The 20,152-nt window shown below is 65.6% G+C and overlaps 3 protein-coding genes across 6 annotated transcripts in view; 2 read left to right on the forward strand and 1 right to left on the reverse strand.

The window, feature by feature from the left end:
- PNMT (phenylethanolamine N-methyltransferase) overlaps positions 1 to 517 on the forward strand; it is a 3,080-nt gene extending 2,563 nt beyond the window's left edge. Inside the window, exon 3 of the mRNA XM_041426455.1 lies at positions 56 to 517. Within this exon, the coding sequence (XP_041282389.1) occupies positions 56 to 491 (436 nt within the window). The 3' untranslated portion in view covers positions 492 to 517. The remainder of the gene's footprint in view (positions 1 to 55) is intronic.
- Positions 518 to 1,224: 707 nt separating this feature from the next.
- Positions 1,225 to 8,357, reverse strand: PGAP3 (post-GPI attachment to proteins phospholipase 3). 3 transcript variants are annotated; one of them, XM_041426434.1, is made up of 8 exons: positions 8,143 to 8,357; positions 6,907 to 7,004; positions 6,680 to 6,802; positions 5,413 to 5,475; positions 5,242 to 5,303; positions 4,122 to 4,258; positions 2,298 to 2,502; positions 1,225 to 1,366 (listed from the first exon to the last, which is right to left on the reverse strand). In XM_041426434.1, exons 1-8 carry the CDS (start codon positions 8,327 to 8,329, stop codon positions 1,303 to 1,305), a joined length of 939 nt encoding a protein of 312 aa, XP_041282368.1. In that variant the 5' UTR covers positions 8,330 to 8,357; the 3' UTR covers positions 1,225 to 1,302. The 3 variants fall into 3 exon arrangements, with proteins under 3 accessions (XP_041282368.1, XP_041282367.1, XP_041282369.1); XM_041426433.1 differs by having other exon boundaries at positions 6,680 to 6,832; XM_041426435.1 differs by lacking the exon at positions 8,143 to 8,357 and adding an exon at positions 7,121 to 7,199 and having other exon boundaries at positions 6,680 to 6,832; positions 6,907 to 7,060.
- A 1,280-nt stretch (positions 8,358 to 9,637) lies between these two features.
- ERBB2 (erb-b2 receptor tyrosine kinase 2) lies at positions 9,638 to 20,058 on the forward strand. 2 transcript variants are annotated; one of them, XM_041426422.1, is made up of 27 exons: positions 9,638 to 9,807; positions 12,277 to 12,428; positions 12,507 to 12,693; positions 12,890 to 13,027; positions 13,124 to 13,192; positions 13,828 to 13,940; positions 14,015 to 14,156; positions 14,226 to 14,342; positions 14,847 to 14,973; positions 15,052 to 15,125; positions 15,206 to 15,296; positions 15,923 to 16,122; positions 16,211 to 16,343; positions 16,435 to 16,525; positions 16,606 to 16,766; positions 16,863 to 16,910; positions 17,009 to 17,147; positions 17,236 to 17,358; positions 17,435 to 17,533; positions 17,612 to 17,797; positions 17,874 to 18,029; positions 18,118 to 18,193; positions 18,271 to 18,417; positions 18,505 to 18,602; positions 18,676 to 18,846; positions 18,975 to 19,233; positions 19,331 to 20,058. In XM_041426422.1, the coding sequence occupies exons 1-27, from the start codon at positions 9,732 to 9,734 to the stop codon at positions 19,657 to 19,659; spliced, it is 3,702 nt and encodes a 1,233-aa protein (XP_041282356.1). In that variant the 5' UTR covers positions 9,638 to 9,731; the 3' UTR covers positions 19,660 to 20,058. The 2 variants fall into 2 exon arrangements, with proteins under 2 accessions (XP_041282356.1, XP_041282354.1); XM_041426420.1 differs by having other exon boundaries at positions 12,890 to 13,192.
- Positions 20,059 to 20,152: the final 94 nt, after the last annotated feature.

The following is a 20,152-nucleotide window of genomic DNA, read 5'->3' on the forward strand; positions in this document are numbered from 1 at the left end:
CCAACCCCCACCCCACTCCCCACCTCCCCATTCCCCTATTCCCCCCTCTCCTCAGGGAGCCGTGGCAGGACAAGGAGCGCCGTCTCCGCCAGCGTCTCCGCCGGATCCTGCCCATCGACGTGCACCGCCCGGAGCCGCTGGGAGCCCCGCTGCGCCCGCGGGCCGACGCGCTGCTCTCCGCCTTCTGCCTGGAGGCCGTGAGCCCCGACCGCGCCGCCTTCGTGCGGGCACTGGCCCATGTGGGCAACCTGCTGCGCCCGGGGGGCCACGCCGTGCTGCTGGGGGCCCTGGGCGAGTCCTTCTACCTGGCGGGCCCCGCTCGGCTGCCCGTGGTGCCGCTGCGGGAATCGGACGTGCGGGAGGCGCTGGCGGCCGCGGGCTTCGCGCTGCGGGAGCTGCGCAGTTACGCCATGCCCGCCGCGCTCCGCACCGGCGTGGATGATGTGGACGGCGTGTTCTTCGCCCACGCGCAGAAACCGCTGGAAAGCTGAGGGCAATCCCCGGGAAATGCCCGGGAAATGCCCGGGAAATGCCCGGGAAATGCCACCCTGCCCGGCAGCCCCAGGGGTGGGGAGGGATGGAGTCAGCGCCGGGCTGGATGGGGACAATAAAGGCTGAGGATGGTGACAATAAAGGCTGAGGTTGTGGCAGAGGATGGTGACAATACAGGCAGAGGATGGTGACAATACAGGCTGAGGTTGTGGCAAAGGATGGTGACAAAGGCTGAGATTGTGGCAGAGGATGGTGACAATACAGGCAGAGGATGGTGACAATACAGGCTGAGGTTGTGGGGAGGGGGTGCATGGAGATCTGGGGGCATCAGGGACCCCTGGGTGTGGGGAAATGGGGTACAAGGAGGAGGAATGGGGTGAGAGCAGCGTGGGAAATGGGGTGCAGGGCAAGGGGAGGATGGATGGGGGGATTTGGGGCACAAATGGGGGTGCAGGGAGCAAGAAGAGGGTGGGAAAGGGGGTGCAGGATGGGGGGATATGGGGTATGCTGAGGGCGTTGGGGAACACTGAGGGGGTTTGGGACACCCGGAGGGAATTTTGGGGCACATGGGGTGGGACAGAGTGAAAGCAGGGTGGGCAATGGGTGGTAAAGGGGTGCTCTGTGGGGAATGGGGTGCACTGGGGTGGGGGAGAGCAGATGGGGGACGGTGCAGGGAGCAGATTCCCGGGCTGACGCTCCCGCTGGAACAGAGCCCTTGGCGGGGTCGGAGCGGTGGGAGGTCTCTTGGCACAGGGCAGGGCAGGGCCCTGGGGGGGCACGGGGGGGGTCTGCCCACCCCCCCCAGCAGCTCTAGTCCACTTTGAAGAGGTCGGAGTTGGCCTTCAGGAGGTAGAGGCTGTCGTCCATCAGGAAACTGGGGGGACAAGGGGGGACTGAGGGGGAGGCTTGGTGGGAAGGGGAGTGGGTTTAGGGGAGCCTTGGACCCCAACACTGAGCACAGCACCGCCGGGGTCCCTCCAGCACCCCGATTTCAAGGGGGGGAGGGGGGGGTCTGTGCATGCCACAGGCAAGAGAGGGACCAAGAACATCCCACGGGAAACTGAGGGGGTGCTGAGCACCCCAATTTCAACAGAGGGGCTCACAGCACCCACAGTGGTGTCCCCAACAGCTCAGTTTCAAGGCTGGGACTCCCAGCACCCCATAGAAAAATGTGGGGGCCCTGAGCCCCCCAATTCCAAGGCAGGGACACTGAGAGCCCCACAGCCCTGAGCCCCCCGATTTCAAGAGGGTTCCTGAGCACCCCAATTCCAAGAGGGAGATCCCAAGCACCCCACAGCCCTGAGCCCCCAATTCCAAGGGGGGGGACATTGAGAATCTCACAGACCATGGTGGGCCCTGAGCTCCCCAATTCCAAGAGGGGGAGGCTGAGAACCCCATAGCCCTGAGCCCCCCAATTCCAAAGGGGGGACACCCAGCACCCCACAGCCCTGAGCCCTCCAATTCCAAGGGGGGGACACCCAGCACCCCACAGCCCTGAGCCCCCCAATTCCAAGGGGGGGACACCCAGCACCCCACAGCCCTGAGCCTCCCAATTCCAAGGGGGGGGAACACTGAGCCCTCCAGTTCCAAGAGGGTTCCTGAGCCCCCCAATTCCAAGAGGGACACTGAGAACCCTGAGCACCCCAATTCCAAGAAGGGTCCCCCAGCAGAGTCCCCAACACCCCCCAGGCCACAGCAGAGCCCCCCCAAACCCCGGAGGGGGGAAGCGCCGCACCCCTGAACCTCCCGGGGGAGCACGGGGAGCCCCTCACCCCTATTTTCACTGCCCCGGGGGGGTCACTGACCTGTAGAAGAGCACATTGAGGGGGATGGTCCCGATGTGCCAGAGCGCGTGGGCGTCCAGCACCCAGAGCAGCGGGGGGAAGTCGAGGAGCTCGAGCAGCGCCAGCGCCTGCAGCAGCAGCACCGCGGCCGCGCATTTCCACACGTGCGGGAGCCGCCGGCCCTGCCGCACGCACCAGCGCAGCCACCACGCCACCGTCAGCATCCCTGCGGGCAGAAAGAGCCGCACCGCGGGCTCAGGGGGCGGCCAGAGCCCGGGCACGGCTCCTGGGGAAACAGCGGGGGCATCAGGGAGAGCGGGGTGCCCAAATTCTGTCAGAATTCCTGGGGAAACAGCGGCGCTGTGGGCTCAGGGGGCAAGCAATCCCTGGGCAGAATTCCTGGGGAAACAGGGTGAGGATCAGGGAGAGGTGGGTGCCCAAAGCCTGTCAGAATTCCTGGGGACACAGGAGAAGACAGGGACAGGGGAGTGCTCAAACCCCAGTCAGAATTCCTGGGGAAACAGTGGGGGGATCAGGGACAGGGGGTGCCCAAACTGCAATCAGAATTCCTGAGGAAACAGTGTGGGATTAGGGAGAGGGGGGTGCCCAAATTCTGTCAGAATTCCTGGGAAAACAGGGTGAGGATCAGGAAGACTAGGGTGCCCAACATTTCTGGGAAAGCAGGGGAGATCAGGGACAGTCCCTGGGCAGAATTCCTGGGGAAACAGCGGGGGCATCAGGGAGAGGGGGTGCCCAAAGCCTGTCAGAATTCCTGGGGACACAGGAGAAGACAGGGACAGGGGAGTGCTCAAACCCCAGTCAGAATTCCTGGGGAAACAGTGGGGGGATCAGGGACAGGGGGTGCCCAAACTGCAATCAGAATTCCTGAGGAAACAGTGTGGGATTAGGGAGAGGGGGGTGCCCAAATTCTGTCAGAATTCCTGGGAAAACAGGGTGAGGATCAGGAAGAGTAGGGTGCCCAACATTTCTGGGAAAGCAGGGGAGATCAGGGACAGAAGGGTGCCCAAATTCTGTCAGAATTCCCAGGGAAACAGGAGAACACAGGGACAGGGAGATGCCAAAACCCCAGTCAGAATTCCTGAGGAAACAGGGTGAGGATCAGGGAGAGTGGAGTGCCCAAACTCCAATCAGAATTCCTGGGAAAATAGCAAGGGGGATCAGGGAGAGAGGAGTGCCCAAACTCTGACAGCATTCCCAGGGAAACAGAGGAACACAGGGACTGTGGGGTGCCCAAAGCCTGTCAGAATTCCTGGGAAAACAGGGGGAATCAGGGACTGTGGGGTGCTCAAACTGTGCTCAACATTCCTGGGAAAACAGAGGGCTCAGGGACAGGGCAGTGCCAACCCCTGGGCACAACTCCATGAAAACGGGGAGCTCAGGAACGTGGGGACACCCCAGCCCTGCTCAGCACCCCTGGGAAAATGGGGGCTCAGAGACAGGGGGGGCTCAGGGATGGGGAGGGCACAGACTGACCCTGACACAGCCCCAGTCCAGCCCAGTGGCTCCCAGTCCAGGCCAGTGGCTCCCAGTCCAGCCCAGCACTCCCTGCTCTGGCTGCAGCTGGTCCCAATAGCTCCCAGTCCATCCCAGTGCCTCCCAGTTCATCCCAGTCCCTCCCAGACCACCCCAGTGCTTCCCAGTCCCTCCCAGTGCCTCCCAATCGCTCCCAGTCCATCCCAATGCCTCCCAGTGCCCCCCAGTCCATTCCAGTGCCTCCCAGTCCATCCCAATCCATTCCAGTGCCTCCCAGCCTATCCCAGTGCCCCCCAGTCTATCCTAGTCCCTCCCAGTGCCTCCCAGTCCCTCCCAGTGCCCCCAGCTGACCAGCAGCAGCGTTGGCCACCAGGTTGTAGCCGTAGTCAAAGCGCACGAGGCTCAGGTAGGAGATGTGGCCGGCGAGGAAGAGCAGGAGGAAGGCTCTGAAGATGCTGATTAAGGCCGGGCGCTGCAGCCCCAGCGTCCTGTGGGGAAGGGGGATGGTCAGGGTCCTCCCAGCACAGCCCTGGGTCCTCCCAGTATGGCCCAGGGTCCTCCCAGTACAGCCCAGGGTCCTCCCAGTACAGCCCAGGGTCCTCCCAGTATGGTCCAGGGTCCTCCCAGGTGCTCCAGTGATGCCCAAACTGGCCCAAAAGAGGCCAGCACCTTCCCCAGTACAGCCCAGTGGCCCCCAGTACAGCCCAGCACCTCCCAGTGTGGACCACGAATAGCTCAGTATCCACCAGCATGGCCCAGAGTCACCAGGACAGTCTGAGTGACCCTTGACACAGCCCCAGTACAGACCAGTAGCACCCAGTACAGAACCAGCACGGCCCAGTGGCTGCCAGCAGGGTCCAGTGACCCTTCCCAGCATGACCCAGTGCCTCCCAGTACAGCCCAGTGCCTCCCAGTACACTCCCCAGTCTAGCTGTAGCGAGGCCCAGTGCCTCCTAGTCTGCTCCCAGTGACTCCCAGTTTGCCTCAGTGCCCCCCACCTGTCCCCAGTCCCTCCCAGTCCAAACCCAGTCCTCCCCAGTCCATCTCCAGTGCCCCCCATCCATCCCCAGCACTCCCCAGTGCCTCTCAGTCCATCCCCAGTGCCTCCCAGTTCGCCCCAGTACCTCCCAGTTTGCCCCCAGTGTTCCCCAGTCCATCCCCAGTGCCCCCCAGTCCATCCCCAGTGCCTCCCAGTTTGCCCCAGTTCACCCCCAGTTTGCCCCAGTGCCCCCCAGTCCGTCTCCAGTCCCCCCCAGTTTGCCCCCAGTCCCCTCCAGTTCACTCCAGTCCCCCCCAATCCATCTCCAGTGGGCGGGGATCCAGTCCCCCCCAGTTTGCCCCCAGTCCCCTCCAGTTCGCTCCAGTCCCACCCAGTTTGCCCCAGTCCCCCCCAATCCATCTCCAGTCCTCCTCAGTGCTCCCCAGTTTGCCCCAGTGTCCCCCAGTCCCCCCCAGTGCCCCTGGTGCCCACCTGACACAGCACAGGTACACGGAGTGCAGGACGACAGCTGAAGCACAGAAATAATCCAGTTTCTGTGGGATTGGGGACGGCTCAGCCGTGCTGCCAGGGGGGCAGTCTGGGGAGGGGGCTCTGGAGCAGGACCCCCCGGGGGTTTGGGGACACTCTGGGGGTGGCACTCACCTCTGTCAGCGCCGTGTCCCTGGTGTGGAACACGGTGGACCAGAACCAGGCGTTTAAGGAGACCTGGGAAGGGGAAATTTGGGGTTTATGGGGTGGGGGGATGTGGGTCAGGGTCCCCCCAGGGTCGGGACCCCAGCAGTTGGGGGATGAGGGAGCTGGGAGTGGGATGGGGGGGTGGGAGAGATAGAGCTGGGTGGGATCGAGTGGGAATGGGGGAGATCTGGGGGAGGGAGGGGGGAGAGGGAAGGGGAAGGAGGAAAAGGGAAAAAGGCACATTCCAGAGCATGTGACATCATGCTCAGTACATAAAGTGGGGGAAGAAGGAGGAAGGGGAGGGCATTTATAGTGTTGTTTGTCTTCCTAAGTCACTGTTACACATGTTAGGGCCCTGCTTTCATGGAGATGGCGGAAAAGGGAAAAAGGGAAGGAGGAAAAAAAGGGAAAGGGAAAAAGGGAAGGGAAAAGGAGAAAAAGGCAAGGGAAAGAGAGTGGAAAATGGAAGCGGAAGGAGGAAAAGGGAAGGAGGGGAGAGGGAGGAGATAAAGGGGAAGGCAAAAGGAAGAGAAAGAAGAGAGGGAAAGGGACAGAAAAGAGAAGGAAAGGAGAGGGAAAGGAGAGGGAAAAAGGATGGGGAAAAGGAGGGAAAGGATGGAAAAAGAGAGGAAAAAGAGAGGAAAAAGAGAGGAAAAAGAGAGGAAAAAGAGAGGAAAAAGAGAGGAAAAAGAGAGGAAAAAGAGAGGAAAAAGAGAGGAAAAAGAGAGGAAAAAGAGAGGAAAAAGAGAGGAAAAAGAGAGGAAAAAGAGAGGAAAAAGAGAGGAAAAAGAGAGGAAAAAGAGAGGAAAAAGAGAGGAAAAAGAGAGGAAAAAGAGAGGAAAAAGAGAGGAAAAAGAGAGGAAAAAAGATGATGGGGAAAAATAGATGATGGGGAAAGAGGATGATGGGGAAAAAAAGGGAGGGAAAAAAGGGAGGGAAAAAATGGGAAGGCAAAAAAAAGGGAGGCAAAAAGGGAGGGCAAAAAAAGGGAGGGCAAAAAAAAGGGAGGGCAAAAAAAAGGAAGGGCAAAAAAGAGAGGGAAAAAAAGGGAGAGCAAAAAAGAGAGGGAAAAAAGGGAGGGAAAAAAAGGGAGGGGAAAAAAGGGAGGGGGAAAAAAGGAGAGAAAAAAGGGAGGGAAAAAAAGGGAAAGAGGAGGGAAAACAAGGGAGGGCACCAAAGAGAAAAGGATGGGACAGGAGAGGGAGAGGACGGGCAGGGCAGGCAGGGCGCTCACCCAGGCGAAGGCGACGCACGTGGGGTAGGTGGGGGCGGCGCGGGGCACGGCGGCGCGGTACCGCTGCAGCATCACCAGGCTGGCCAGCCCGTTCAGGAAGGAGGCGAAGGCGGAGGCGGGCTCCTGGAAAAACAGGAACCGCGAGAAGGGCCACTGCGAGGAGCCGGAGGGGTCAGCAGCACCGGGGGGACCCCGGGGCCGCGCCCGTCGCCCCCCCCGGAGCTGACCTTGCCGTGGAACTGCGGCACGCGGTGGCCGCGCTGCTGGAACCGCCGCACCGTCTGCCACATGCACTCGTACTGGCACTCGTCGCGGCACGTCCAGCCTGAGGGGAGCAGCAGCCTCCCAGTGGGGGACAGGGGCTCCCAGTGGGGGACAGGGACTCACAGTGCGGGACAGGGGCTCCCAGTGCGGGACAGGGACCCCCAGTGGGGGACATGGGCTCCCAGAATGTCCCAGTGCATCCCAGTATGGCACAGCAGCCTCCCAGTATGGCCCAGTGCATCCCAGTATGACATAGCAGCCTCCCAGTGTGGGACAGGGGCTCACAGTATGGCCCAGTGCCTCCCAGTGTGGCCCAGTGCATCCCAGTATGGGACAGGGACTCCCAGTGTGGCCCAGTGCCTCCCAGTGTGGGCCAGGGACTCCCAGAATGGCCCAGTGCTCCCAGTATGGGCCAGTGCCTCCCAGTACAGCCCAGTGCACCCCAGTATGACCCAGTGCTCCCAGTATGCAGCAGCAGAGCGCCCCAGAGCAGGGCAGGGGGAGTGGTTGGGGTTCACCCCCAGCCTCACTGGACAATCTGGGGGGACACCCAGCCGTCGCCATGGTGACCAGCAGCATGGACCAGTGCCTCCCAGTGTGGCCCAGTGCATCCCAGTATGGCCCAGTGCCTCCCAGTATGGGACAGGGACTCTCAGTATGGCCCAGTGACTCCCCAGTATGGCCCAGTGACCCCCAGTGTGGCCCAGTGCATCCCAATATGGCCCAGTGCATCCCAGTACGGCCCAGTGCCTCCCAGTATGGCACAGCAGCCTCCCAGTATGGCCCAGTGCACCCCAGTATGCAGCAGCGGAGCGCCCCAGACCAGAGCAGGGCAGGGGGAGTGGCTGGGGTTCACCCCCAGCCTCACTGGACAATCTGGGGGGACACCCAGCCGTCACCATGGTGACCAGCAGCATGGACCAGTGCCTCCCCAGTATGGCCCAGTGACCCCATTTCATAGTCCAGTCCCTCCCAGTCCAGCCCAGGGCCCCCCAGTCCCTCCCAGTTCAGCCCCAGTCCCTCCCAGTCCAGCCCCAGTCCCTCCCAGTCCAGCCCAGGGCCCCCAGTCCCTCCCAGTCCAGCCCAGTCCCTCAGCCAGGGGGCGTGGCTCCAAGGGGGCGTGGCCCCGCGAAGGAGAGGGCTGCCCAGAGGGGGCGTGGCCTCAGTGTCCGTCAGCCAATAGGAGCGGGGGGCGGTACCTGTCAGGCCCATGTAGAGCGGCTGGCGGGCGCGGAAGTGCCGCAGTGCCGCCCCCGAGCAGTTCTGCCGCTCGCAGCGGCTCAGGCACTCCCGGTACAGCGGTTCCCGGTCCCCCTGCGAGCCCTGGGCCGGGCCCGGCGCCACCGCCGCCATGAGAAGCAGCAGCAGCGCGGCCCTCGCCGCCATCGCCGCCCGGCCCGGCCGCTTCCGGCCCACCCCGGAAATGGGGGTGGCGTGGGGCACTATGGGATATACCGCCCCCGCCGGCCGCGGGAGGTGATGGGATATAGTCCCCCGAGCAGGAGGATCATGGGATATATCCCCCTGCGGACGCTCTGCAGGGGCTCATGGGATATATCCCCCTCGGTTGCGCTCTGCAGAGGCTCATGGGATATATCCCCCCCTGGGGCCCGGGGGTCCCGGGGCACTGCGGGGACCCTTCGGTGTCCCGCGGGGACCCTCCGGTGTCCTGCGGGCTCGGGGCCAGTTCAGGGCCCGGGGGCAGCGCGGCCTGAGGAGCTGAGTGGTCCCGGCCATGCGGGATCCTGGCAGCGGCCGTGGGATGAGGTCCCCATGGCGGCCTGGCCTGAGGTGACAGTAGTGATGTGCCGGATCCCCATTCCTGCCCCCGTGGCAGGCGGGACCCCAAACCGAGAATCCTCATCTTTGGGGGCTCCTCCCTCGTGGCAGCCTCGGTGGCACGTGTGGAAGCACAGCCTGGGGTGACCAAGGGTACAGGGGGCCAGAACGTGCCCTGTGTGGGGTCACGTCCTGGCCCCCATCCCGCTGCTCCTGGCTCTGCCCGGCTGGGGGGTCCCGATGGGGTCCCCATGTGAGGGGGTCCCCACCTGTGCAGGACCCCCTGTCCCAGTTCCCTCTGCGTGCCCAGGGCAGCAGGTGACAGTGGAACAGGTGGGGGACAGGTGCCAGCTTTGGTCACCCCACTGGGGACCCGTTAGATGCTGCTGGACTGTCCCTGTCCCCAGGAGTGTCCCAAACCCCCTGCACCATTCCCGAGTGCCAGGTCTGTCCCCCACCCCCTGGCACTGCTCCCCCCAAAATCCATGAGTGCTATTTCTGTCCCTGTCCCCCACACGGGTTACAGTCACAGCCCCAGGTGAGGGGACAGGGATGGAGACTGTGTCCCCCTCCATTGAGGTGACCCCCGCCCCCGGGATTGCAGCAGGACGCCGGGGCTGGGGAGCCCCCGGTGCTCCCCAGGGAACGGGAACGGGGCACTCCGGGATGGAGGGGGTGCGGGGTGGGGGGTTCCTGGTGCTCCGAGGGGCTGGAAAGTGGGATCAGAGCCCGGGGGTCCCCAGCGCTCCGGGGCAGTGGGCGGGGGGCTGGTCCCGGGGATGGGAAGGGGGAACGGGGGATTCCCGGGGGATGGACGGCGGCGATTCCCGGTGCTACGGAGGACGGGAGGAGGGAAGGGGGCTGCGGGGCGGGACGTGCCCGGTGCTCCGGGAGGTTGGACGGACTCGGGCGAGGCGGAGCCCGGGAGCGGCGGGAGGCGGCGGCTCCGGCTCCGCAAACTTTCCCGGAGCGGCGGCGGGGCCATGGGCCGCGGCCCGCGCTGAGCACCATGATCGCGGCCGGGGGCTGCCTCGGCGCCGGGCTGCTGCTGCTGGCCGCCCTCTGCCCCCCCGCCGCCGCTGAAGGTGGGTCCCACCGGGGGGCACCGGGGGACACCGGGGACACCGGTAATCGGGGGGACTCCGGGCCGCGGGAGCGTCCCCCGCGCAGCGACTTCGCGGAAAGTTTTGCACGGGACCGACCGGGACCGGGGGGGGCACCGAGAGGGCGAACCGGGAAAGGGAGGGGGGGACACGGGGGGCGTGACCGAGAGGGCACCGGGGACACATCGGGGGTGGGACCGAGTGGAAAACCGGGAGGGGACGGTCGGGGGAAGCGAGAGAGCAGCGGGAGGGGACCGTGGGGGCCTCGAGTTGCGAACGAGGGGGGCACCGGGGGTGGGACCGGGCAGCTCTGGGAGTGGGTCGGGGGGGCACCGGGCCGCGGGGTCCGGTATGCACCGGGGCTGCACGGTGGAAAGAGACGGAACCGCCTCCCCCGGTGCCCCCCGGTCCTCCCCGCCGCGGGCAGCGCGACCCCGGTGTCCCCGCGCCGCGACTGCCCGCCAGGACCGGGGGCCGAACTGGTGTGTACTGGGAGGCGCTGGGGCCAAGCGGGAGGCCCTGCCCGCTGCGCCCCGGTCCCCCCGAGCGGGACGATTCCCGGGAGGGATTTAGGGGCTCCGGTAGAGCCCGGAGCGGGCACCCCCCGCTGCAGCCGCTCTCAGGGCTCCGGTACCACCGGGAGAAGCGGGAATGCGGGCCCCCAGCTTATGGGGGTTCCCTTCCCGTGGGCATCGGGAGCCTTCGGGGTGCGGGGCAGGCGCGGTGCCCCGCGGAGCGGCTGGGCGGGTGGGTGGGGGCGTCCCCGTCGCTCCCATCCACATTCTCGACGTGCCGCACCCAGCCCAGCCCCGGGGGGAGCGGGGAGCCCGGCCCCACAGCCCCCGGGCCTCGGCCACGCACCGCGGCAACGGGGCCGGCAGGGCATGGGGCTGGTGGCCCCAACGTGGGCACCAGCAGCCCCAAAAGTTGGACCCTGCCGCCTCTCTCCTCCTGTTGGGGGGCAGCTGCAGCAGCGGGAGTTTAGAAAGTGAATGCTCGGTGGGACTGAGCCGGTGTGAGGTGGCGGGACAGGGACGTGGGGACACACCGGGTGGCCTCCGCTCCTGGCAGCCCGCAGCTCACGCTGCTTGGAGGGTCTGTGCGGGGCGGGCTCCTGCTTAGGGACACCCCGGTGTCTCCCCGTGCCTGGGGCTCGGCAGCCCCGGCTCAGGACGGCCCCACGGGCACGTGGCTCACGGGCTTTGCCGGACACCCGTGGGCAGCCGAGGCGCTCCGTGGTGGCACCGCCCGCTGCAGTGAGCCAGGCGGGATGGATCAGTCCCTGCCCGGTGCCCAGCCAGCGACTGGGCGAGCAGACAAGGCCGAATCCTGGGGCACGGAGCCGGGATCCCAGCAGGATCCCAGCTGCCGAGCACTTGTCCCACCTGCCCTTTGCCCCGGGGAAGCCCCAGCACCCCGCAGGTGTGGGCGCAGACCTTGAGCTTTGGCCGCCCCGCACAGCGGCACGCTCCCTTCCGGGGTCCCCCCTTTTCACGGAGGGTGGGAGAGAGCCGAACCCCACATTCGGGGGGCTTCCTCCTTCCTGGCCGTATTTTCCCTGCCTCAAAGGCCTCGGAGCAGGCGGGGGAGGCGAGTGCCAGCCGGGTCTGCTGGACACCGCAGCTGCCCAGCACCGGGGGCTGTCACTCAGCCACCGAGCAGCCGGGGACCGCCACACCGACCCCCCGCCCGACCCCCGTGTGCCCCCCTGCCCGTGCTGGGACCGCAGTGCCTCAGGGCTGGTGGCTCTGGCGGTGACACCGCGGTGGCGGCAGGGTCAGCGGCGCGGGGCTCGGTGCCGGAGCGGGGCTGGGCTCCCCCCGGTGAGGTGTTGGGGTGCCGGGGGCCGCGGGCGCGCCGGGGCTGGGCCGTGCCCGCCAGCCCTGCGTCACCGCTGCTCCCCAAACACGCCCGACCTGAAAAGGCGGTTCCAGCCGGGAGCGGGCGGCCGGGGCCCTGTGCCACCCGCGCCCGTGACTCACTCGCCCGGGGCCTGGCACCCAGGGCGGGCTCCCGCGCCCCCCAGCCCGCCTGGATGCCGCGGGGATGCTCTCCCGGCCAGCAGCCCCCCGCTATGGGGCCGGCCGGGCCCCGCAGCCGTCGCCGCTCAACAATCGGGTCTTGTCTCGGCGGGGCCGCCCCGGCGGCGTGGGCAGCGCATTCCTGCCCGCGGCCCCCGCTCCGGCCCCGGGGGTCCCAACCCAGCCCCCCAGCCCCCGCCGCGGGCACGGTCCCCGTTGTCCCTCGAGCGGGGCCCGGTGGCAGAGCCGGGAGCAGCTTTGGCGGGGCAGCCCCGGTGCAGGAAACCCATCGGAAGCTGTTGGGAGCAGCCCCGGAGATAAACGGCGGCCGCCGCATCCGCGGCGTTTCCTGCGGGGGCCGGAGCTCCGTGTCCCACGGGGCAGAGGAGGGGTCGGGGACCCGCTGACCCCCCGCTGTCCGTCCCCACAGTCTGCACCGGCACCGACATGAAGCTGCTGCGTCCCTCCAGCCCCGAGAGCCACTACGAGACCCTGCGGCACCTCTACCAGGGCTGCCAGGTAGTCCAGGGCAACCTGGAGCTCACCTACCTGCCCGCCGGCGCCGACACCTCCTTCCTCAAGGTGCGCAGCGGGAAATCGCCCCGAGGGGGGGGGAAGGAGGGTCCGACCGGCCCCTCACCCGTATCCCTCCCATGCCAGGACATCAAGGAGGTGCAGGGGTACGTGCTGATCGCGGAGAACCAAGTGAGCGGGCTGGAGCTGCAGAGCCTGCGCATCGTCCGCGGCACGCAGCTCTTCCAGGAGCGCTACGCCCTGGCCGTGGTGGGCAACGCCGGCCCCGCCGGGGCACCGGGGCTGCGCCAGCTCGGCATGAGGCACCTCACAGGTGGGGAACCCCCCGTCTGGGGTGCTCGGATATGCGGGTTGCTGCTCCTGTAGTTGGGAGATGCCAGCTCCGGTTTGGGGTGGGTGGTCCCTTGGGGTCCCTGTCCAGGTCTGGTGGGTGCTCCCATGGAGTGGCAGGTCCCTACCGAGCTGCAGGCATTCCCCATGCTGATTCCCCACTACCTGTGCCCCCACAGAGATCCTGAAGGGAGGGGTGCTCATCGAGAGGAACCCCGAGCTGTGTTTCCAGGAGACCATCCTCTGGAGCGACATCTTGCACCGGCACAACGAGTTCCGTGCCGAGATCCAGGTGGAGACCACCCGCACCCGCAGCTGTGAGTGCCCCAGGAGGGGGGGTTGTACTACCAGGAAGGGCTCTGGGGGGTTCCAGCCCCTCCTGGCACCCCCTGCTCACTCTTCCCCCTGTGCAGGTCCTGACTGCCGGGCGCTCTGTGCCGAGGGGCACTGCTGGGGTGAGGGCAAACAGGACTGCCAGACATGTGAGTGTGGGGCCCACAGAGGCTCTGACCCCCCTGCCCAGGGACCCCCAAAGCTCCTGGGAACCCCTTTCCTTCCCTCTGTATGCCCCTGCTCCACTGATCCCCTCTTGGCACCCAAATCTCTGTCCCAGAGACTCCCTGGACCTACTGCTTGCACTCCCAAATTGTTGCTCTACTAAGCCCTACTTGTCACCTAAGTCCTGTTCCCAAAGACCCTCTGGACCTTCCATTTGCTCCCCAAATCTCTGCCTAATGACCCCTATTTGCCACCTAAATCTTGCCCCAGAAGCACCCTGACCTTGTGTTTAACTCCAAATCCTTGTTCCACATGGCACCCAAATCTTGGCTCCAGAGATCCTCTAAAACCCCTGCTCTGGGAGCCTCCCCTTACACCCCAAATTCCTGCCCTGAGGACCTCCCCTTACACCCCAAATCCCAGCACTGGGAACCCCTGCTTTCCTCCCCAGATTCCTGTCCTGCTGTTTTTATTTAGCACCTGAATTCCCCCCAACCAGATTTTTACCCCGGAAACCCACCTACCCTCCAACCCCTCATCCTGGGCACTCCCCCATTGCCTGGAGGGGGGGAATCCATGGGAATCCCCATCCCCAACGTGTCCCTCTGTGCCCCTGCAGTGACCAACAGCATCTGCCACGGCTGCCCACGCTGCAAGGGCACGAAGCCCACGGACTGCTGCCACGAGCAGTGCGCCGCCGGCTGCACCGGCCCCAAGCACTCCGACTGCCTGGTGCGCACGGGACGGGGGCACCGGGGGTCCTGGGGGGCAGCAGGGGTCTCACACGGCTGTGTCCCACCCCCCAGGCGTGCCTGAACTTCAACAGGAGCGGGATCTGCGAGCTGCACTGCCCCCCACTTGTCGTGTACAACTCGGACACCTTCGAGTCGATGCCCAACCCTGACGGGCGCTACACCTTTGGTGCCAGCTGTGTCAGCCAGTGTCCCTGTGAGTGACACCCTGGGGGGGTGCAGGGGCAGCCAGCATGGCCCTGACCCCCCCTCCTGCCCCCTCCAGACAACTACCTCGCCACGGAGGTGGGGTCCTGCACCCTGGTGTGCCCCCAGAACAGCCAGGAGGTCACGGTCAACAACGTCCAGAAGTGTGAGAAGTGCAGCAAACCCTGCCCGGAGGGTGAGAAACCCGCCCGGGGTCTGGGGGTGCTCTGGGTGCCCTGGGGATGTGGGTGAGCAGCCCCCAGGGCATGGGGAAGGGGGGCTCTGGACACTGCAGGATTGTGGTGAGCAGCTCCTCAATATCCTGGGGGGCTCATGGGGTTCCCAAGGTTGGGAGTGAGCAGCCCCCCAGTATCTGGACAGGTCTGGGGACCCCAGGAGTGTGGGGGAGCAGCCCCCTGGAGTGGCTCTAGGGACCCCAGGGGTGTAGGGGAGCAGTGCCCTGGGGGCTGGGGGTACTCTGGGAACCCCAAGAGTTTGGGTAAGCAGCCTTCCCAAACCTTGGGGGGCTCTGGGCACCCCAGGGATGTGGATGAGCAGTCCTCAGTGCAGCTCTGGGTACTCCAAGGCTGTGTGGGGGTGCTGCTATGCCCTGTGGGGGTATCTCCATGGCTGGTGGGGCAGTGTTTTGTGGGGCTCGGGGGTCCTGGAAGAGCACCCCAGCCCTGCCATGCCCCCGCAGTGTGCTATGGGCTGGGAGTGGATTTCCTGAAGGGCGTCCGTGCTGTGAACGCCTCCAACATCCAGCACTTCTCCGGCTGCACCAAGATTTTTGGGAGCTTGGCCTTCCTGCCCGAGACCTTTGCTGGGTGAGTGCCTGATTCCCCTCCCTGAGCCCACCAGGACCCCCAGCAGGACCCCCCCAACCTCCCTCCCATGCCCAACAGGGACCCCAGCACCAACACCCCACCCCTGGACCCCAAACTGCTGCGGATCTTCGAGAGCCTGGAGGAGCTGACGGGTGAGAGCTGGGGGAGCTGGGGGGACCGAGGGCTCTGGGTTTGGGGGGGACATGAGGGGGTGACACTCAGCTCCCCCCAGGCTTCCTCTACATCGCAGCCTGGCCTCCTGACATGAAGGACCTGGGAGTCTTCCAAAACCTGCGGGTGATCCGGGGCAGGGTGCTGCACAAGTGAGCAGGGATGGGGACGTGGGGGACAGGGGGACATGGAGGGATGCAGGGGGACACATGAGGGGACCCGGGGACATGGAGTGACATGTGAACATGGGGATGCAGAGGGGATGTGGGGAGATGCAGGGGGACACATGAGGGGACCGGGGACATGGAGTGACATGTGAACATGGGGATGCAGAGGGGATGTGGGGAGATGCAGGGGGACACATGAGGGGACATGGGGATGTGTGAAGGGACACAGGGAGTTGCAGAGGGGACACGGGGATATGGGTTGACACAGGAACATGGGGATGCAGTGGAGATGTTGGGGCACAGGGGGACATGGGGGGGGTGCAGGAGGTTGTGAGAACACATGGGGAGACATGGGGGGCCATGAAGAGACATGGGGGCGTGCATGGGGTTGTGGGAACACACAGGGAGACATGGGGACGGGGGGACATAGGGGATGACAGGACACGAGGGGATATGGGTGGGTTGCAGGGGAGATGTGGGTGGGACCCAGGGGGATGCAGGGGGACACTGGGACATGAAGGGGCTCACAGAGGCTGCAGGGGGACACGGGAAGGACACAGAGGATGGGGGGACACGGGGACAGGCGTGTCTCACCCGTGGTGTCTCGGCAGCGGCGCCTACTCGCTGACGCTGCGGGACCTGGCGGTGCAGGCGCTGGGGCTCCGCGCCCTGCAGGAGATCAGCAGCGGGATGGTGCTGGTGCACCACAACCCCCAGCTCTGCTTCCTCCAGAAGGTGCCCTGGCACAGCATCTTCCGCAACCCCCGCCAGCGCCTCTTCCAGACCCACAACAAGCCCCCCGAGCAGTGCGGTAAGAGGGGCCCACGGGGGTGGGGGGAGATGGTGACCCCCCCCCATTGCTGACAAACCCCTGGTGCTGATGGTGTCCCCCCCTGCAGAGAGCGAGGGGCTGGTTTGCTTCCACCTCTGTGCCCAGGGGCACTGCTGGGGTCCCGGCCCCACCCAGTGCGTGGCCTGCGAGCGGTTCCTGCGCGGCCAGGAGTGCGTGGCCTCCTGCAACCTCCTGGATGGGTGAGTGGAGACCCTCGGCAGTGGCAAACAGAGTCCCCACACACACTGCAGGGTAGGGCTGGGACCCCATCCCTGCCCCTTTGCCCTGCAGAGCCGTCCGGGAACACGCCAACGGGACGCGGTGCCTGCCGTGCCACCCTGAGTGCCAGCCCCAGAACGGCACCGAGACCTGCTTCGGATCGGTGAGGGCAGGGACACACACTGGCTGGGGTGGGGGTGCCCCCAGACACCTGGGTCCCTCAACCTGCCCCTGTTCCTGCAGGATCCAGACCAGTGCGTGGCCTGTGCCCACTACAAGGACGCCCAGCAGTGCGTGCGGCGCTGCCCCAGCGGCGTCAAGGCCGACGCCTCCTTCGTGCCCGTCTGGAAATACCCGGACGAATTCGGCGTGTGCCAGCTCTGCCCCACCAACTGCACCCACTCGTGAGTTGGGGGTCCCTAGCTGAGGAGGGGGTGGCCAGGAGGTGCTGGCAGCTGCACGGGGCTGCTGACAGTAGGGGGCTACACCTGTGTCCCCAGGTGCACGATCCGGGATGAGGACGGATGTCCCGTGGACCAGAAGCCAAGGTAGGGATGTGGCTGTGGCTGCGTTGTGCCACCGCCACTCTGGGTGCTGGGGGTCCCCCACACTGATGGGGACGCACTGATGGCCTCTTGGCATGCAGCCAGGTGACGTCCATCATCGCTGGCGTGGTGGGGGCTCTGCTGGTCATCGTCCTGCTCCTCATCACCGTCATCTGCGTCAAGCGCCGGCGGCAGCAGGAGCGCAAGCACACGATGCGGCGGCTGTTGCAGGAGACCGAGGTGGGGGTCTCCCGGGGGGCAGGAATGGACCCTCGGTGGCTGGGAGGGATCAGGACCCCAGCCCTCCTCACCCTTCCATGCCCCACAGCTGGTGGAGCCACTGACGCCCAGCGGGGCCCTGCCCAACCAAGCCCAGATGAGGATCCTCAAGGAGACGGAGCTCAAGAAAGTGAAAGTTTTGGGTTCTGGTGCTTTTGGCACTGTCTATAAGGTGAGGAGTGGGGACAGCACAGCAGGACGTGACCCTCCCTGCTCTGCATCCCCTCACCTGCTTGTCCCCACCTCAGGGCATCTGGATCCCAGATGGGGAGAGCGTGAAGATCCCGGTGGCCATCAAAGTCTTGCGGGAGAACACATCACCCAAAGCCAACAAGGAGATCCTGGATGTGAGTGTGGCCCTGACACTGGGGGGAACAGGGCTGGCAGCAGCCCCTGCCCACCCTGACCCCCTCTCCTGCCCACAGGAGGCCTATGTGATGGCAGGGGTGGGCAGCCCCTACGTGTCCCGCCTGCTGGGCATCTGCCTGACCTCCACGGTGCAGCTGGTGACGCAGCTGATGCCCTACGGCTGCCTCCTGGACTACGTGCGGGAGAACAAGGACCACATCGGCTCCCAGGACCTGCTCAACTGGTGTGTGCAGATCGCCAAGGTAGGACAGGGGACCTGGGCACCTCTGGGGGGGTCCTGAGAGAGACCAGGGACAGCTGGACATGTGTCACCTCCAGGGGATGAGTTACCTGGAAGAGGTGAGGCTGGTGCACCGGGACTTGGCCGCTCGCAATGTCCTTGTCAAGAGCCCCAACCACGTCAAGATCACTGACTTTGGGCTGGCCCGGCTGCTCGACATCGACGAGACCGAGTACCACGCTGATGGTGGCAAGGTAGGGCTTGGGGACTCAGGGACAGTGCTGCTCCCCTAGGTGACAGCCACCCCTGGTCCTGCTCACCTCTCCATCTGCCCTGTTCCAGGTTCCCATCAAGTGGATGGCGCTGGAGTCCATCCTCCGCCGACGCTTCACGCACCAGAGCGATGTCTGGAGTTACGGTGCGTCAGGGTGTCCCTGCCCCAGGGGACTTGGGAGGTCCCAATGCACTGCTCACCCCAATTCCTGTCCCTTCCAGGTGTCACCGTGTGGGAGCTGATGACATTTGGGGCAAAGCCGTACGATGGGATCCCTGCCCGGGAGATCCCGGACCTGCTGGAGAAGGGCGAGCGGCTGCCGCAGCCGCCCATCTGCACCATCGACGTCTACATGATCATGGTGAAATGTACGGGGAGGGGACACAGGGACAGGGAGGGGACAGGGCGTGGTGTCACCCTGCTCCTGGCCCTGATGGCACCCGGCTCTGCTGCAGGCTGGATGATTGACTCCGAGTGCCGGCCCAAGTTCCGGGAGCTGGTCACCGAGTTCTCCCGCATGGCCCGCGACCCCCAGCGCTTCGTGGTCATCCAGGTATGCAGGTCCCCAGGGTCCCGTCCCCTCGCTGGTGCCCTGGTGGGCACTGACCAGTGTGACCCCCCCCCAGAACGACCTGGTGGGGCTGCCTGGCTCCATGGACAGCACCTTCTACCGGGCACTGCTGGATGAGGAGGACATGGACGACCTGGTGGACGCTGAGGAGTACCTGGTGCCTCACCACGGCTTCTTCAGCACCGACACCTCCACCACCTACCGCAGCCGCATCTCCTCCATGCGGGTACGTGGGGAGGGCTGGGAGGGAGCTCCCAGTGCTGGCACGGGCACGGGGGTGACCCCGTGCCACATCTGGGATGGTCCTCGGGGTGGGCTCAAGTTGCCCGACTCTGTGTCCTCTCCCACACCCAGAGCACAGCGGAGTCTCCAGCCAAGGTGGAAGAGGGAGAGGGTTTGGCCTCGTTCTCCTTCCCTGCCCAAGGCCTGGCAGAGGGGCCAGAGGGCCCTGTCCCAGAGGTGCCAGATGGGGACAAGGTGGCCCTGCAGAGCCCCCCGGGGCGGGAGCCTGGGACCCTGCCCCGGTACAGCGAGGATCCCACGGGGCTGACGGCCAAGGACGGAGAGGACCCTGAGTGCTTCACCATCCCAGCCCCCCACAGCACCATGCCAGGTAGGGAGGGCATGGCCAGACCCTTGGGGAGGTGGTGGGGGGCACCTGCCTGTCCCATGACCCCTGGGCTGTCCCTAACATGTCACTCACCCTGCAGAGTACGTGAACCAGGCTGGGGAACGCCCGCCCCGTGCCCCCCCCTCCCCGCCGGACAAGCCCAAGGGGCACCAGGGGAAGAACGGGCTCATCAAGGACCCCAAGAACTCCTTCCCAGGGCCCTTCGGCCATGCTGTGGAGAACCCCGAGTACCTGGCACCCCACGGCACCCCCACCCCTGGCCCCTTCAGCCAGGCCTTCGACAACCCCTACTACTGGAACCAGGACCCTGCCAAGGGTGGTGGCCCCGAGGGTGGCCCTGGCACGACGCCCACGGCCGAGAACCCCGAGTACCTCGGCCTGGCCGGCCCCGACGCCACGGCCGTGTAAGAGAGACCCCCCCCAACTTCACCAAGGCAGCTCAGGGAGGGACGAGCCACGGCCGTGGGGCTGGGGGTCCACCCCTCTGCCCGGGGGTGGCACCGCTCACGGAGGGCTGGGAGAGCCCAGGACGCTGTGGGACAGCGCGGCAGCGAAGAGTGGGGACAGAGGGGTCACCCTCGGTGGCACTGGGGACCCACAAGCTGCAGCAGCCCAGGGAGCTCGGAACCAGCACGGCCTGGAGGAGGACAGCCCCTCTGCCATCCCCCCACCCCAGGGCTGTCCCAGTGCCTGGGACACGTGGACTTGCACTGAGGGCAGCTGGACTGAGAGCAGTCCCGGCTGCTCGGGATTCTCTGGGAGCACCGGGATGTATATTTGATAATTGTACATTGCTTGTTTTTTCTACTCTCGTGGTCTGTTTGGTTTCTCCTTCTCTGTCGGATCCAGCTCTGTCTCCCAAGGACCAACATGTCATATCCCTTCCCCCTTTCCCTTCTCT

The sequence above is a fragment of the Onychostruthus taczanowskii genome, unplaced genomic scaffold (assembly GCF_017590055.1).
Source record: "Onychostruthus taczanowskii isolate IOZ18803 unplaced genomic scaffold, ASM1759005v1 scaffold91, whole genome shotgun sequence".
NCBI lineage: Eukaryota > Metazoa > Chordata > Aves > Passeriformes > Passeridae > Onychostruthus > Onychostruthus taczanowskii.

Coding starts and splice junctions, on each gene's coding strand:
- PGAP3 (XM_041426433.1), bottom strand. CDS start 8,329: ATGGCGGCGAGGGCCGCGCTGCTGCTGCTTCTCATGGCGGCGGTGGCG. Junction 5,476..6,679: donor CGTGCGTCGCCTTCGCCTGG/GTGAGCGCCCTG, acceptor TCCCCTTCCCAG/GTCTCCTTAAACGCCTGGTT. Junction 2,503..4,121: donor GGTGGCCAACGCTGCTGCTG/GTCAGCTGGGGG, acceptor TTCTGCCCGCAG/GGATGCTGACGGTGGCGTGG.
- ERBB2 (XM_041426420.1), top strand. CDS start 9,732: ATGATCGCGGCCGGGGGCTGCCTCGGCGCCGGGCTGCTGCTGCTGGCC. Junction 14,343..14,846: donor CAGCAAACCCTGCCCGGAGG/GTGAGAAACCCG, acceptor ATGCCCCCGCAG/TGTGCTATGGGCTGGGAGTG. Junction 17,359..17,434: donor CTTTTGGCACTGTCTATAAG/GTGAGGAGTGGG, acceptor TCCCCACCTCAG/GGCATCTGGATCCCAGATGG.